This window comes from Stegastes partitus, unplaced genomic scaffold, assembly GCF_000690725.1.
Source record: "Stegastes partitus isolate 25-593 unplaced genomic scaffold, Stegastes_partitus-1.0.2 Scaffold243, whole genome shotgun sequence".
Classification (NCBI taxonomy): domain Eukaryota; kingdom Metazoa; phylum Chordata; class Actinopteri; family Pomacentridae; genus Stegastes; species Stegastes partitus.
In genome coordinates, this window is record NW_007577974.1 from 473,992 (window position 1) to 491,808 (window position 17,817).

Consider the following 17,817-nt stretch of genomic DNA (forward strand, 5'->3'; position numbering starts at 1 on the left):
ATGGAGGGGCCTTGGTTTAAAAGGTAGAAGGTGTGTGAATGGTTCTCACAGTGGCAGCTGATGTTATAACTAAAGGTCATTCCAATAAGATTCCAGTCTATGTGCTATCAGTAAAAGGCCAACTTAGACACAGAAGCAACGTGACGGGAAAAGACATGAATGGTGATGAGAAAGGTCATGACAGTACGAGGTGACCAAATTTTCTAACTGGTAATTACAGCCGGGGCAATGAGTTCACAGCCCCGGGATATCTCACTTTCTATTAGGCTGCTCTGCCTCCTCTGTTTGATAAAGGAGAGGTTTTTTTTTTCTTTTCAGATTTTTCTTTTTCTCCCCCTGCCGTGTCTTCATGCGTTCAACAGTGTGCACTTACTCAGGTGTGCACGCTGTGTTTATTCATCCAAATCTATCCAGACACGATCGCGGCGTGGACGGCCCCCATTGTGTCTGCCGCTCGCCACTTAATTCTCCTTTTTTTCCGCCGGTGAGCCCGCTTCCTCTGGCTTCACTTGCCCTGTGTTACTCAGACTCGTAATTCTGTTACACAGAGCCACAGACCTCTATGTTGTCATGGTAATGGCTAAAAAGTACTCTCACATTGCATTGAGGAAAGGAGAAAAAAAAAAAAAGCTTTGTAAGGCTCATCATATGAAAGGCAAAGGCAAAGTAATACGTCAGTGCACCTGCTGCTCAATATCACATGCAGGCTCACGTCCAGAGCTGCAGTTCCTTGAGACCTCAATCGCCTCCACTGGGTCAATATCGCCCATCTACTCTGACACTCCTCTACTTTAGCCATTGTTTCTGATGGCCTTTGCCTTACATCCATTTGCTTTCGCAGCTCGTTGACCAGGTGACTGGACACGCATCAGTCTGCACCAGCGATTAGCGCCATCCACCTCATTTCTCTTCACCGCTGCGACGGCACTACCATCTGCGGTAATGGAATGAGGGGTGGTGGTTGCGGATGGAGGAGGAGGAGGAGGAGGAGGTGGCCGGTCTGACAGAGACACACTGCTCAAAGTGCTCAGCACAGCACCGGTAAAGACACCAAACCAAATGAAAACAAATGGCCCCTCTCTGGGCCTGGGTTTTAGAAGTTTTTTTTTTTCCCTCCTTCATTCCTCCAGTGGGTTTATGTGCTTTCATGTGAGTTTGTGGTGAGTTAATTAGGTTCAAGACTCTCCTTGTTACCGATCTGAGCTAACTTGCAAAGGGGTAATTTATAACCAACACAAAAGCGCCGCATTGTTGTCTTACATGCATGCATTAACTCACAGTGTGTATGAAATATGTGTGACCGTATGTGCTGCATGTTTGTTGCTGCATAAAAAGCAGCTTCCTGTTGCAAAGCGTCGTCCAGGCATCTATCATAAAGCATCTACAATATGAACATTTATGTGCATGTGTGCGTGCAAATGCAGTGAGTAATGTGCGACAGGCTGCAGAGGTCAGTCAAGGAGGAATCTATCATAATCCATCATAATCAGCTGCTGTGCTGTTCCTTCAGGACAGATGAGCTCCTGACCCATGGCGGACACGGTGGAGATGAGAATCACATGAGGGTGAAATGTGATGTTTACCAGCTTGACTGGTTTCTGTATGAGACTTTTTCAACTCTATCGAGGGCCGCGTGGGCGACGTCAGCAGGTCAAAGCGTCGACAGAAGTGTGCGGTTACCGAGGGAGCGTAGGACCTTTTTATTCTGCACTTGGTTTCCGGCGAACGCACGTCTGGTATTTTGGAAATGTCACTCGGGGAAATTTAGCCGCATCAGAAAGATGTGCTGATGTTGGACTGATGGAAATGTGGACATGATGTTGTCTCTGCTTAAAGACCTAAGCGTACACTGTGTGCATTTTGTATGTCATAGCATTTGAACACGCAATACCAATAGGCACTGAAATGTATGTCAAACAAGCCATTTTTCCCTTTGCTTTGGTTCAGCGTAGGTTTGATTGTTTTCATAAGTGCACAGGAGAGGAATGAGAAGAACACTGTATCCTAGCTTTAGAAAAACAAGGGTGTTGCCTGTTTCACATTTGTTGGGACAGTATTTACCATGTTGGGTCAAAATGCTGCAGTGCTAATGTTGCTAGCAGTAGGTTGTAGCAGATGTCAATATCTCAATTTAATGTCCATTTCTTATTGTGTAGTTCTTCAAATCTGTAGAGCCACTGCTCCACAAACTATTACAGTGCACATAACAGTTGTTTTTCTGTGATCATATAACTTTGCTCTAGTTTTGATCAGAAAAACACATTTAAAGATGCAATTTTTGTGATGAGCAAAATAAAAAAAATTAAAAGAAATAAATTCTAACCTTTTTTTTTTTGCCAGGTATGTTATATTAAAAACTAGCATCACAAACAGCAACATAAACAAAAGATATCCGTCAATACGTAAAGCAAAGCCAGCTGATATTTGAGGTGCTTTCAATATATTCCAAAATGAACATCTGCAACCTTTACACAACAAGTCTCGGTAAACACGACATTTGTGGCTGAAATGTCATCAGAAGCCCCGAAGTTGCTGCAGTTTATCATTTTAAATGGAAAACAAAATTAAAAGTTCACCAGGTCCCCCCCCTCTTTCTTGACATAAGCGAAGGATGACTGCATCTCCGGCAGAGCGTGCTTATACAACTGAATGTCACAGCTGATGCAACATTACATCATCGCCTACCCACGTCAATCACAGCTGATGCAACGTGAAAGTAATGTCGTCATATACTTTGGTTATTCAAACGGCAATTATGGTTCGATGGGGTGATGCACTTTCTTTGAACACCAGTGTGCATGTTCGCACACATGATCCACACCCATGTTGTCAGCAGCACAGTCAGGACATCAAAAGGACTCCACAAGCCTCCAGAGCGCGCTAACTATGAAGTGCATTAATATAAACGCCATCCACGTCTTCGGAAATCCCACCAATGCTTCATTAAGTATCGGGAGTCATTAGGCGCAGGACGACCCACCTGACATATCTTTCTGGGCATCGAGGAAATTAGTCAAATCCTGGGCCTGCAGCTTCTCATTAGAGCAGGCGGCACAGAGATGGACTCAACTGTCATCTGTGACACACTAGACCCCGGCGAGACTAATGGTCCTGGTCTAATAATGACCCCAGCAAGGCATGAACTTCTCCCCCCCCTCTCCGTCGTAATGAGCCAGCCCCCGCTTTCCTTGGCCCTCCCATGCCACCGCCCTGCTCTCCTTGATGTAAAATATCAGAAGATAAAAATTGATTCCCGTTCTTCATTCCGGAGGAGCAGGAACTCCCCTTTGTGCTTGGCATTCATTGACGAATTGAAAAGAATTCATTTTGTGGCCTAGTGCTGGGGGCTGCTGCCAAGCCATGGTTGACAGGGAAGCCGCATTAAGGCAATTAACATGGGCTTTGCATTTGATTTTGGCTGGCGAGACTGCTTCTGTAAACAGCAGGCGGGATCGGGTGATTAGTTCCTGTGAAGATGAGCGCCTTGCCTCCTCTGGTCCCTGTCCAAGAGAGGATTACCCTTTATACATATTGCGCATACGCTCTGCACCCTATACATACACAAACACTGACTCAAAGGAATGACGGCTACAGAAGGAAAAAAAAAAAAACACACAAATCAAAGAGTGAAGAAAAGGCCAGACAGCTCGGAGGGGAGGGGAGGAGGGATAAGCCATGTTCGTGGCTCGACAGTAGAGTTACGTCTCTTCCACACATTAACTTCCTGTTTCTGCTTCACTTCACCTCCCCGTCCTCAGTCAGATGTGGGAAATTATCCGGGGTCGTCTTGACCCTTTTATCACTCATTTAACGCGGGGACTAATTCTTTGGATTCGGCTCCGTTTAATGACCGCGTCCTCAGGTATGCGATGATGGGGAATTCAATATCAATATCAAAGGGTCTCAGAGTCAAAGCTCCGAAATTAATTGTGACAAATAGGCAATTATTTCGAATCAGACCAACTGAGATAGATCTTATTTGTTCATTTGTGCCCCCCTCGCCTGGAGAAGTAGCATCAAGTGCGTAATAGCTTTCATGTCCCCAGACTGGAATCTCACCTGAGCGGCTGCTAAATCAAACGAGTGTCCGCGTGAGTGAGCGCGCAGTAATAGGTGAAGAGAATTCAATTGACACCGCCAACGAAAATGTCAATCTGGCGCGAAAAGAGCTGCGGGTCGCATCTCCGCCACGTGCTTCTCCCTATAGATAGGGCTAAATATCAGTTTGGTTCGGCTATCCTCTGTTACGCCTGGACAGACGCTCCCAAAGATACTGAAATAAGGGAGATAACTTGCATGCAGCGATCTGAACATGGTGCATAACCTTCACACTTCCAAAAGAGTCTTGCTATCAACAAGACATGCAGATGTACAATATTTCTGGTGCAGTCTGTGAATTTCCCACTCTGCAGCGCCGAAATTATAAATGTGAGTCTCACCTCAGCAAATGGGCTTGTTCCATGAGCCAGCATTTCTCACGCGCTCATCTCCAGCTTAACGTCTACCCCTGACCTATTGAACAATCCTAAATTACTGTGATGTGTAATGGAAAGAGAAAAAGAGTTCCCCTAAAGGTCTCCATAATCCTAAAGATTAATCTAATGCTGCAGATGAATGCATTAGCGGTGACGCCGCACCTCTAAAACAGGCTTCACCTAGAATGCTATTAAGAAAAAGAAAATTTGCATATTTATCACATGACGCTGCACGCTTACGAAATCGCATTTGGCACACAAAAGAGATAAACACGGAAAAAAATAAACGTCTGAGTGATTGCAATCAAAAAAAAGCGTGTCTTGTCAAAACAACCCTTTTCCTTATGATTGGATGTTTGCAAAATTGCATGTAATTACAGCCAAAGCAAAGCCGGTGGATGGAGCCGGGCCGCTAGACGGAGTGATGAAACTGCCAGAGCTGTATCACAATTACAAAACAATTATGTGCGAGGTTAAAGGTGCATCCACGCGAAGGGTTAGTGCTGAATAATTATCACCACAGGCATTTGGCAGCTGACGGCTTCCAGTACAGCAACGGAGCACATTGGGCAGATTTGGAAAATATGCCAACGTGTAAAAAAGTTAAACGTTATTTGGACTTCGATGCATTTTACTTATGTTTTTTTGCTTGTGGCTCATTTGTTTAGCCTGAATTCACCGCATCACCTCATGACTAAGTGAGTGTTTTTTTTTTTTAAAGTTGTTTTTTTGGCCTTTATTGGATAATGTAGTCAGAGAGAGAGGAAAGTAGGGGAGAAGAATGGGGGAGGACATGTGGGAAAGGGTCACGAGCGGGATTCGAACTCATGACCACCACGTTGGGACTGTAGCCCTGCACATGGGACGCCAGCTCAACCAGGTGAGCTATAGCGGCGCCCCAAGTGGGTGTTTTTTTAAGCAAATCTTTAAGTAAAGCCCTTTTTCTAAGGGCACGATCATCTCTGTATCTCAAGGGACACATCTGTGACGATCAAAAATATCATAACCTTGCTCGAACATTTTCACGCAGGTCCACAAACAAACAAACGATCAGATGCCCTGACGTTGTGTTTCTCTCCGGGTTTTTGTTGACCTTTAAGGTAGGGTTTGTTTGCTTTGACAGGGGGATGTTGGAATTTCAGTCCAAAATAGCCTGTCAGTGTCCACACTGGCAGCCACGGCGGCTGTGAGACGCAGTACAGCAAATGACTGCTGATCACAGGGGACAGCAGGGGAGCCAGCTGTCAGCGCGCCAGGGTCCGTTCGCTGTCTGACAGCAGGCAAAGCAACACAGGGGACGCATGCAGCGGGTCACTCTCCTCTCCGAGGGGGCACCTTGTATTGAGATAAAAGTGGAGAAGCCAAGGTGACTGGGCAGGTACGAGAATTGAGCAAATGCTGTGTGTGCTCCAAACTAAATAAGCCGTAACTCTAAATCTGACTCACAGTTCAGGGTTTTGGATCCTCTACGGTCTGCACTTCTTGAGTGAAAATACGAAAAACATATTCAAGGTCAACCGCTTTAAAGACTCCAAAGTTTGGACAAGACTCAACAAAAGACTGGCAGCAATCCAGTCTGCTGCCGACAGCTTGGATTAAATCATTAAAAAAACAGTGTTGTCAGACAATTTAAAATACTCTGCATTAATCTGGCATCGTCTGCTTACAGCGATTCTTGCACTTGGATCTAAATAATTACCTCAGATAGGTTTCCTTGTGTCTTAATTTACCTACTAAGTTTTCAGGCAGAAACTGAGCCATCCAAAAGTTAACGGAACAAAAAAAGCTTTGAAAGCATAAGTAGGTTAGAAAAAGAACATCTCAATTAACTAAACAAAATTAAGGAGCAGAATATATGCAAAACACATTCATCATGGACCGTCTTTTGGCAGATCCGGCTCCGAGTTTGGGCACAACTTATTCGCTGGTTGAGGCATTATGCAATGTTTGTTATTGTTGTTAGACTCAAAAAGACAACAGTAAGGATGTACACAATGAGGACACACATCAGGCTGCCGATACGTCCGTTCCCTCGTGGGCAGCTCATTCATGCACTTTACTGCCTCCGTTCATGGTTGTTGCAGTTTATATACTGTAAACAAACGACACAGATTAGTGGATAGACTCCATTTGGCACCGCATCCGAATGAGACTTTATTAAAGCAGTAAAATGGCTTCATTTAGATTAAACAAACATCAACTGTCAGGTCATTCTTTTTCACCTATAATTCTGTTGAGCACCTCGCTTTATAAAGCCAATAAATGTGACGCCGCAGTCACACTTTTATAATCGTGCACCTTTACCCAAAAGGATCGTTTAAAATTTTTTAAAACAATGGGATGTCACTTAAGGAGACGGAGGCTTGTTTAAACTGAAATGAGAAGCAGTGGGTGGGGTGTAAAACATATGGGGTTCTTAAGTTCACCTACGTTGCCTCTGGGAAAAAATCAAAGCGGTGTGCAGAATGTGCCATGCAGTTCAGTGGTAAACCTCACAGTGATAGGTGGGTCTACCATCCTCTCGATACGATATGTGTGTCTGTGCATTTGCAAGTGCTTTAAAAAAAAAAATCTCATCCAGACTGGCATTCTAAAATATGCTCCCAAAGCATTCACTGCTAAGGCATTACTTGTAAACAAACTTCTCAGCACATCTCAAATAACCTTTTGGGTCTGGCACTCCAGACAGTTAAAATCAATTCCCAGCACAAACTGTACTCGTGGTTTTAGCCCCACTGGCAAAAAACAGAAAGAAAAAAATAACTATGGTAAACTACACAGCATAGATACTATAGAAAGTACTGAGTGTCTGCACTGAGGAAACGCTATATGAGCTGAAGAGCAAGAACTCGATAAAGGGCTGAAAGATGAACTGATTTAAAATAGAAATTTAAACTAATGTAAATTGCAAAAATAGATATTTAAGGTGGAGCTGTGGTTAGCACGGTTGCCGGTTCGCATCCCGGTGAGGACACCCGGGATCTTTCTGCGTGGACTTTGTATGTTCTCCCCGTGCAGCGTGGTTTCTCTCCGGGTTCTCCGGCTTCCTCCAAAACCATGTTGAGGTTAATAGGTGATTCTAAATTGTCTGTAGGTGTGAATGTGAGTGTGCTTGGTTGTCTGTCTCTAAGTGTAGCCCTGTGATAGACTGGCGACCTGTCCAGGGTGTCCCCTGCCTTCACCCTGAGTCCTCTGGGATGGACTCCAGCCCCCTGCGACCCTGATGAGGATTAAGTGGTGTATAGATGATGGATGGATGGATATTTAAAGTCCAAGCAGTAATGTCAGTGGTTTTAAAAACGCATCCTCCTCGTGAAAACATTACATAATCATGTTACACAAATGGCTCCCCTTGAGCCAGAAGCACTGCTGAAAAATTCAGTTCCAAAAACAGCAGCACTTGGGTGTTGCGGGAGTATTTCAGGTTCGAGACAATGGGCGTGCAACAAAAGGCGGTATTATGCAAGGCCCGTAACGGAACAGATGCCACATCACGAGGCAGCGCCACAGACCTACCAGCAGTTGAAAAAGCACCACAGGTGACAGCGTTGCTCGAGGACAGTCTGGTAAACAAATTACTATTTCAGCGCCGCTGTTGTTTTGTATGCCACGACATGCTGCCTTTACAGCAATTAAAAACATGAAATAATTACATGTTAGAAGCAATTCATATCCTAAAGGTCTCGCCGCCGCGGCATTGGAATATAAAGCAGTTCATGTCTTGACGGTCTCTCATGCGCTAATGCTACATCACATTTTAAATCTATTGTACACAGTGAATATTAAACGGAAGCTTCTCGTAATCGGAATGCAAATGGAACGTCTGTCAGACAGAAATCACAGCCGAATGTTTTCCCGTCGTATTTACATAGGTCAACAAAGAGCAAGCGTCTAATGGCTGGTGTTGCTTTCAGAACTCCATTCAGTAAATAAGCAGATTCATCCAAGGTTTCATCTTGGCACCCAAGGACAAGGTGGATCAATATAAGGCAACCATCAGGGATTAACAAAGCCTCTGCATTACTGCATGGCAAATTAGTTAAGATCAATCCAAAATCAATATTTAATGAGCTGTCTCCTAACTTTTTCCAGTACATTTTACTCCTCTCTGGTTCTCTCCGCTGCGCCGCCTTCGATCCATACACACCAGCGTTCATGAAATATTTAGCGTCATGTCTTATAGATCTGAGATGCTCAAAGACGCTGAACCTAGAACCCCAGCAGAGAGGAATACAATGTGATATACACCTAATGGTCAGAGGATCAAGCAATGTATGATTCATCGGTGGAGGCTACACAGCATACATAATGTGTGCTGTTTGACTGATGAATGATAGGGCAGAAACCACACAATATGTGCTTACAGGAGTCGGAGTTGCTCCGTTACCAAGGCCTGAAACACGACTCCAGTCATGTGGCTTTGTTTAACAACTCTGGGAACTGAAGCCACACTGGCCCTCCTTAATCCCAGAACCTCCTCAGCAGCACATGCAACTATAGCTGGGAGCGTATCAACCGTGTCAGCCGGCACAGAGAAACACAACATCTCTTTCTCTCCTTCCTGCTCCGAAGACACGCAAAGCTAAGCACAGACACACAAGAGGTGTATCGGGCCAACTGGTCCGTCTCTGGGAAGCCACGGTGCAGAAATACAAAGCACAATAAGCAGCAGACAATGTGATTCTGTATTCCCATTCAATGAGAGAAATGACCCGGGCAGTCTATCTTGGGTTATGAATGGAAAAATCCGACCACCTGGCCTGCGCCTGTGTGTGTGGCCTCATAACGTCGAGCAGGTAATGGAGCGAACATTATGGTGATCAAGTAGATAACTTGCGTGTCGGTCTGAGTGCATGCTACGGCCTTTTTTAGATTCCGGTAGCCCAGACGTTGATCTGCAGATCGAAGCGTACGTTCGTGTCGGGTGGTTCCACTCTGTCTGCATAACAGCAACATGTAAAGCGTCAAGGTTTCATCCTACATTCCTCACCGGAGTACGACGTGGGCTTAGACGGCTCGGCGAGTCTAAAATAAAGAGGGTTTAAATACATGTTAAAGCCCAAACACATGAAAAGGGGATTCAATTCACTCATTGCTCCGTATAAATGAAAGAGAAACTTTACAAGGAGACAGTAAATGGTGTTTTAGTCTTGCAACTGACTGTATTCATTTATTTGGGCTTGTTGCTGAGCGATTTGCTGCACAACAGATAGAGATTTTTTCTTTTTTTTTGCCTCAGATGTGAAATAGGAGTCGCAAAATATCTACATTATAAAATTACAGCCATATGGTTTAGTGCGACTGATCTTGAAGGCTCACTTTATATTCCATTACGAGGGTTTATAAAGCAAACCGTAGACTGCGGCGCTTTAGCACGCTGTTCTGAGACTGCATTAAAAAGTTGCTGAGCGTTGTATGACTGCCTGCTAACACTTTATGGTACACAGAAATGCAAATATTGACAGAGGACTGAGGGAAGAACAAATTACAAAAGACCTGATAGTTAAGCAGGAGATCCTGAATAACTCTCGAGGACTACACGGTAGATAAAGATGAGCTCCAAGGCCGCAGATTTTGAAAAGGTAATGAATGAATGCTGTGAAATGTAATTATGATCATATTTTCAGAAGTCGTCCCTGATTAACTGAACCAGCCACTGAGACTAGTAACCATTCATTCATCTCTAATCACAACTTACTCATTTTGCACAGGAAAGAAAAGACACACATCATATTGAGTAGTTACCGGAGCCCCTTTCAGACGAGATATGTGGCGTTGCCGGCTTCATTAATCTGGTACAGCGACGGCATTCCGTCATTCAAATTGTTCCTTGTGGCTTCATTCTGACATTCATCCAGATTTCATCCACGACGCTGACAGACAGAGCCATGACATGCCTGGGCACTTCATCAAGTGATGTGAAATGCATAATAATGCACCGCTAAACAAAAGACTATAAACTCACATCGAGCTCATCAAACTGTTTAATAGCTTATGGTTGTTTATATTTTTCTAAACACTGACAATGTGTGTAGAAAGCGAGACTTGCAGTTAAATCCTGACTGATCCCGTCTCCATGTCAGGGATCATTTCTAATTAGAAGTAATTATTAACCTGTTGTTTAATGTGTGTAAATGTGCACAACCCTCGTGCTGCTGTTTGATCGATTAAGAGGAAAGACTCCTACGAACAACTGGAACCCACAAACTAAACTCTAACTCTGGTTAACATAAACCTGGATTACACATGTTATTAATGAGTCTCGTTTATTTGACCAGTGTTTTTCCAGCCAGTACTGCTGCTGGAAATGCTTGAGCATTCATCCATCCATTATCTGTACACCGTTTAATCCTCACTAGGGTCGCGGGGGGCTGGAGTTTATCCCAGGGTGAAGGCAGGGGACACCCTGGGCAGGTCGCGAGTCTATCACAGGGCTACACTTAGAGACAGACAACCAAGCACACTCACATTTAGAATCACCAATTAGCCTCAACATGTTTCTGGACTGTGTGGGAGGAAGCTGGAGAACCCGGAGAGAACCCACGCTGCACGAGGCGAACATGCAAACTCCATGCAGAAAGATCCCGGGTGTCCTCACCGGGACGCAAATGCTAACCACCGCGCCACCTTGAGCATGCTTTTTAATAACACAACACTTCGGACTTGTGCAGCGTTAAAAGTGATACAGAAACTCTACGAGGTCTGATGTTGTAAGATCACCATCGTGACTTTTAAGGAGAAGTGACCGTGGTGCCGATTCAGAAGCCGACATGTTCAGATGCTATCAGACTAACAGGAAGCAGCGCGTGTCTGAACGGGGCTTAACTAATTCCTCTTCACTTCACGTTTATCTGACAGTTACTTACCCTTTTTGTTCCCCTCTGAAGTAAATAAGCATTATGCAAAACTAACAAGTATATGCTGAGGTGTTACCAAAGAGTTGCATGTCAATTAGTTCCTCGATAACAAACAAGATTATTAGCGTCGTATCATTAACATAGTTACTCCCGTTTGTGTTGTAGTTGCTCATCATTATTTGCTGCACATTCCCTGATATAGAGATATTCAGGAACTACTCCACAATGATTCATTCGATTGACTCATTCGTCACTTCAGTAACTAGTCACATTTTTCGTGACCGCATTATTAAGCGTTAACGGCATAGAAAACAATATTTAGCGCGATCGTGCATTACATCCTGGTTGCAGTTTTCGGACATTCAGTAGCTTATTACTCCAACGTGTTAAAGAAATTTAGCATTAAGAGTACAAAACATTCAAAGCTGCAGCTATGTGTAGGTAGTAAAATATTCGGAAAAAGAAAACAGCACAACTTGTGAACAAAGCACACCCACACCACTCATACATATTTTACTGGCCTTATTATTTTTAGCACCGGCTGTAGGAGAGGTGGGGAATCCTGCCAACATGATTTTCTGTTGCCATATCTTCAAATGTCAATATTGTGATTAACATTTTAATAGGTATTGCCCAGGTCCGAAAAAAAGCAAATTGATTTTGAATTTGCGCTGGACCTTTATAATTTCTGGCCCAAATGTCAAACTGAATGCAAAATATGGCAATTTAGTTGTGCTATTATTGGTAGGCTGTGATATCAATCAATACCATCGTCCTGAGCGACGACAACACCGGCTTGGTAATAGCCACGCTCTCCTATAACTTCTATAAAACAATACAAAACACTCGCATAAAGGCGCTCCTGGCTGATATCTTATATCAAGACGGCATTATTACTCCGGTCAGGTCGCCAGCTAATAAAACCCTGAAGCACAATTTGTTTATTCAGAGCTGACAACACATAAGCAATACAGAAGAAAACAAACTACAGTAATAATCTGGGAGGAAATTTCTGACATTAATCATAGGTGCATGCTCCTTTGCTCCAGCAGAGAAAAACAGAGTGGGCTTTGGCAGTTCACACTAAATCTCTGCTCCACGCCTAATATAATCATATTTGCGCCTCACTCTCACTGACATTTACAGAAACTGTTTTTTTTATTTTTTAGCACAGCAGACATTTTGACTTATTGTAGTAGGAAACCTGAGGTGTTGCTAATAACATTAATAACAGCCCCATTGTTTAAAGCGTCCCAGTGAGACGTGACGGGGTGACAATCCACAATAGCAGGAACTGAGCCACTAGATGGAACTCATGCAAGAACCCTTATCTTCTGAATCTATTCACAAATGCCAAAGTTTTGTTTGTAAGTAATGACGTTAACAACATGACGTGGGAGGAACTCAATGGTTAAGAGCAACAACTGGACAATGACCCTCATCAATAGCAGTTAACCCTTTTACTGGGAGTTGTTTTTCGATTGCAGGCCAGAGCACAGACGAGAGGACTCAGTGGTTTGTAGCTTCTCCCTTTTCTCGTTACTGAATCAAGATTTCATTTTGAATTATTTCGTGGCACCAAGAATGGAAATTGAAGCTTCCTCCCAGCCTATCAGCCACCATTTATTCTGTTATTTGCCGCAGCGACATGTCAACATGTCTTCTTTGAGCTTTTTCAGCTACACTATTGACTGCATGTAAAGATTATCAATTCCTCAACAACATCGCCCACGGGTTTCTTAAATCGCGGTTTTAAAACTCAGGCTGTGATCCGAATTCCAAACTGCTTCCTGCGTCGTACAACCAGGACATTATACTCCGTCATAACATCGCACCCTAAACTTTGACCGTTACAGTCTGTGGTACGAAAATGTCGTGTGTTTGTGCACACTGCAGAGGATTGTGGGTCAGAATGAGCCGTGTTGACTTGCATACTTTAAGGATAATCCGGGTAATCTTGGCGTACTGGATTTGACATACCCTGCATTGGGATAATATTTAAGTCAAGGAGTAACTTCACACCAGGTAAGGTGGGTGAAGTGTCTTGCCCAAGGACACAACGCCCATGACACAGGTTACAGGACGGAATCGAACCGCTGACCTTCCGATCATTGACTAGCCCGCCCTACCACCTGAGTTTCAGCCGCCCCATATATATATACTAATCTAGCTTTTTTTTGGCATACTACATAGTATGGAAGTATGGATATGGTAGTGGCGGCTTCAGCCATCACCATGTTGGCAGTACCCGACTCCGCCGACTTCCAAGCCGATCCAAAAATGAGCAAAGAGCCGGAGTGGAGCTAATGCGAGCCAAGCACTGTCCTACGATGGCTCCCACCTGTAACTCAAAGCAGCTGTATGCCCTTTAATGATGCACAACGTTTGAGCCTTAATACAATTTAAATGGCTGAGTTATCGAAAAATCCACTCATTTTGTGATGAATGGGCAAATTAGCAACGGAGACCAAAAGCGTTTCATCACTCGGCTGTGAACTTGTTTGTTTCTGCTGTAGCGTCGGGCATGTTCACATGGAGGTCTGTGGGGAGTGTCTCGCTTTCGGAGCCAGCAAATAGAATAGAGCCAGTAGGCATTTGAGGAGCTGCACTTTTTGGCACTTCAGCGTTAGCAATTTTCAGCCCCGGAGGTTAGTGCTTGAACTAAGCCCATTTAAAGCCCCACTTGCGAAACCTGTTTAGCACATTAGGATGTAATATAATTTAGATGTGACTAAAGTTCACCTCAAATCACGGCGAGAGAAACTTCAACAATGCTTTGGTTTCATTCACATCAAGCGTTGCTTCAAAGCAGAATATATCGCTGATAATTTACCTTTTTACACGTAATTCCACTCGATTCCTAAACCTAGGTTGCAGAACAGATCTTAAAATGTACAGTACATCTAGAAAGATCATTTTAAAACAAAGATAAACATGCATATGCTCAATTACTTGCCTCCAGTAAAAGCTTCTTTTTACTACATCAGGATTACACAGTGGGTTTATTCCATCTCACATCTTTCTGCTCAACCATCCCTGATTTGCTTGAAACTTTTCCATCACAAACTGTGGGTATTTAAAAAACACATCTGAAAAATTTCAGATGGATATTAACAGGATGTTCGATAATTCTCTTCAAAATTGCCCACTGTCACCGTGTTTTCTGCACATTGCACAGACATATCTGAGGAACTTTTAAAAAATAAAAGCCTGAAACTGTCATTGTTGTTTCTCATCATGTTATTGATTCAGAATCTGCAATCTTGGACAAATAATGGTAAAAAAAATAATCAGACTTTGATTATGAGTGAGCCGAAATGTGAATAAAAATTGAAGCAATGATGAAAAGTCTCATTTTAACAAACAAATAAGACAAAAAATGATCACACAGAAGTCAGCTAGTAATATTTCCCATATCGTGTGTAGGTTTATGTCGTAATATTTGCTGCTTAGATATTTTTGCTCAAACATTGCCTCAAATATCAACGTGTGAAAAATGCTGTTAAAATGTAGTGAATATCCTTGTCTTAGACCTGAAAGGTGGTTCAGTGGTTAGCACTGTTGCCTCGCAGCAAGAAGGTCGCCGGTTCACGTCCCAGTGAGGACACCTGGGATCTTTGTGTATGGAGTTTCCATGTTCTCCCCGTGCAGCGTGGGTTCTCTCTGGGTTCTCCAGCTTCCTCCCACAGTCCAAAAACATCCATCCATTATCTATACACCACTTAATCCTCGTTAAGGTCGCAGGGGGCTGGAGTCTATCCCAGCTGACTCAGGGTGAAGGCAGGTTCACCTGGACAGGTAACCAGTCTATCACAGGGCTACACTTAGAGACAGACAACCAAGCACACTCACATTCACACCTACGGACAATTTACAATCACCAATTAACCTCAACATGTTTTTGGACCTTGTGGGAGGAAGCCAGAGAACCCGGAGAGAACCCACGCTGCACGGGGAGAACATGGAGACTCCACGCAGATGGATGACTGCCGCTTCCAGAGCTATTTTCCACTGATCCGGACCCAGTTTGACTACCTGTTGGAGAGGATCGGTACCAGGATATTCTCTCTTGGGGTGAGTAAATCAGTCAGTATTCACAGTGTTGTTGCAAAAACTGAATGAATCATGTTGTTGACTTCACCAGAGAATCTCAACTGGCTGATTGGTCATCGAGGCACGAAAGATCGCAACACTTCAGATTTTTCAACTTGCGCGTCTAACGCGAATTAGAGTCATTCGCATGTTACACACATTTAGCACGGCTAGAATCGCTTCTTTCCCGCTAATGACTCGCTCAATTCGCATCATTCCCGCCACATCTAATGGCATCCTCACATTGACTTTACATGTAGATCATTCGCGCGAATGATTTTACTCGCGTCAGGTGTGAACACAGCGTAAGTGTGGCCCTGTGATAGATTGGTTACCTGTCCAGGTGAACCTTCCTTCACCCTGAGTCAGCTGGGATAGACTCCAGCCCCCCATGACCCTAGTGAGGATTAGGCGGTGTATAGATAATAGATGGATGGATGGATGGATGTCCTTATCTTATGCTGGAAAACCTTCCAGCCAATCAGAGATGAGCTGAGCAGAGATTTTTGTGAAAACAGGATGATTTGAGTTGGAAAGACCCACATCTGTTTGTGCTTGCATTGTGTATTTTTTATGAATGAAATGAAGCTTGTTTTTTATCAAGTGCCTTAGAAATAAACCATGACTGCTATCATTGACTGGGAGATTGTTCATTGATAACCACGTGACTGTAGCTGACTCCAGGGCATCACTTTAAAAAAAAAAAAAAAAATTTTTGCAGCACAACTAATCGGTGGATGTGTGTCACCAGCTCAAATCTGCATCGTTTTTGTTTTTTTTTAATAAAAGTGCCAACTGGCTGTCCTAAGTATAAACCCCCGCAGCAGTGCCCTTCACCGGGCCCCAGCTGCCAGCGCAGGGCTGCAGAACAGATTGACTTGTCAACACTGGCTGCCCTGTCAACAACCCCTCGGTCATAACGTCGCTAGAAGGAGAGCCACGGTGAACGGATACGGAGGGAGGGTGTCTCCTGCAAGAAAAATAAATATATATATATATATCTATATATTCCCACCCAGAGGTGAAGGGGACGTGCAGCCAGTGCAATGCACGACAACAAAAACAATGGAAAAACTGTGCAAGCCGCCGGCTGCTAACACTTCCTAATTAGCAAGAAAGGAATGGAAAGTGTGATAACTTCATGTCAAAGCTCCGATAAGTTTTGAGGAAACTCGTCGGAGGAAATAAAAGCGAGATTTAAAGCCCCCCCCCTCCCTCCTCCCCTCCTCCTCTTTTCCTCAAACCCACGAAGCGTGTCCGCGCGCCGTCACAACAACAATAGTTTCCGCGAGCTTCTCTTCAAAATAAATAAATAAACAAAACTTACCAACAGTTCTTGAGCCGGACCCCGAACCAAGCAGGAGGTACCAGATCCACATCATACGGTCGCCTTGTTTCCCACCCCCGGCCTACTCTCGCTGTCCTGCCCCGCCACGGGGCCAAAAAACCGGGGGGCAAAAAAAAAAGAGGAAAAAACTTCCCCGGTGCAACAACTCCTGCCTGCCTCAGCTTTTTTTTTTAAAGTTTGACTCTTCTTTTTTTATTTTTTTATTTTTCAAACTCCCTTTCTAAAAGTAGGAGCACATCTGAGGAGGGTTCGGCGCTGTGAAGTCCAGTTTTTTGGGGAGGGGGAAGGCGGAACGAGCCGGAGCCGTTGAGGGGCTTCGGGGTGGCGGCAGGCGGGCTGAAGGAGTCGCTCGCTCGTGTGTTGGTGCTCCGAGGGAGGCGGAGTCGGAGGCAGAGAGCCGGAGAGCAGAGGTCGGCCAGTGCGGGACACTGGTGCCCAAACTGCGGACCAAGGACCACAAAACGGTCCGCTAGAGGCAAAAAAGCAACACCACTTGTCCTGTCACAGCTAATATCTAAACTGTTGTGCAGTGAAATAAAGTTAGAGGCAAGTTTGTTTGGATAAAAAGCTGTAAAGTGATGGTCTAAGCAGTGATAACCTTCCTATACATGAGAAAAAAAGTACAGGAAGTAAAATGTCCCCCAACTATATTGATGATAGTGACTTTACTAGTCTTGAAGTATTTGCAATATTTAATTATAAGTATTTACTTTAATGTACATGTCAGTGTAATGTGCAATATTTCTTTTTTTAGGTGCCATATTTCAGCTTTATTTTCTTAATTATCATGTGCAATATTCCACTTTCATGTGCAACAAGTCAATAAAATGTGCAGTATATCATTTTCCATGTGCATTATTCACATTTTATTTGCAATATTTCTTTATCACGGTCAAGACACTATGACTCTACAACCAGCTCCCAGTAGACCCACAACGTGCAACATCCTCTAGTTAATAAACCAAAGAGCAATACTCATATTTAACAATATTTATTTAAACTTCACTAGTTATTTGCAATACCTCTCATCAAGTGTGTACGTATA

The 17,817-nt window shown here is 43.8% G+C and overlaps 1 protein-coding gene and 1 long non-coding RNA gene across 3 annotated transcripts in view; one reads left to right on the forward strand and one right to left on the reverse strand.

Moving 5' to 3' along the window:
* Window positions 1-17,050, reverse strand: part of ldlrad3 (low density lipoprotein receptor class A domain containing 3) — a 110,352-nt gene extending 93,302 nt beyond the window's left edge. For both annotated transcript variants that reach the window (XM_008281762.1, XM_008281761.1), the window contains exon 1: window positions 16,752-17,050. In XM_008281762.1, the coding sequence (XP_008279984.1) occupies window positions 16,752-16,806 (55 nt within the window). In that variant the 5' untranslated portion in view covers window positions 16,807-17,050. The remainder of the gene's footprint in view (window positions 1-16,751) is intronic.
* LOC103357272 (uncharacterized) overlaps window positions 843-17,817 on the forward strand; it is a 17,189-nt gene continuing 214 nt past the window's right edge. The window contains exons 1-2 of the long non-coding RNA XR_520191.1: window positions 843-853; window positions 2,374-2,377. This is a non-coding gene — a long non-coding RNA (uncharacterized LOC103357272). The remainder of the gene's footprint in view (window positions 854-2,373; window positions 2,378-17,817) is intronic.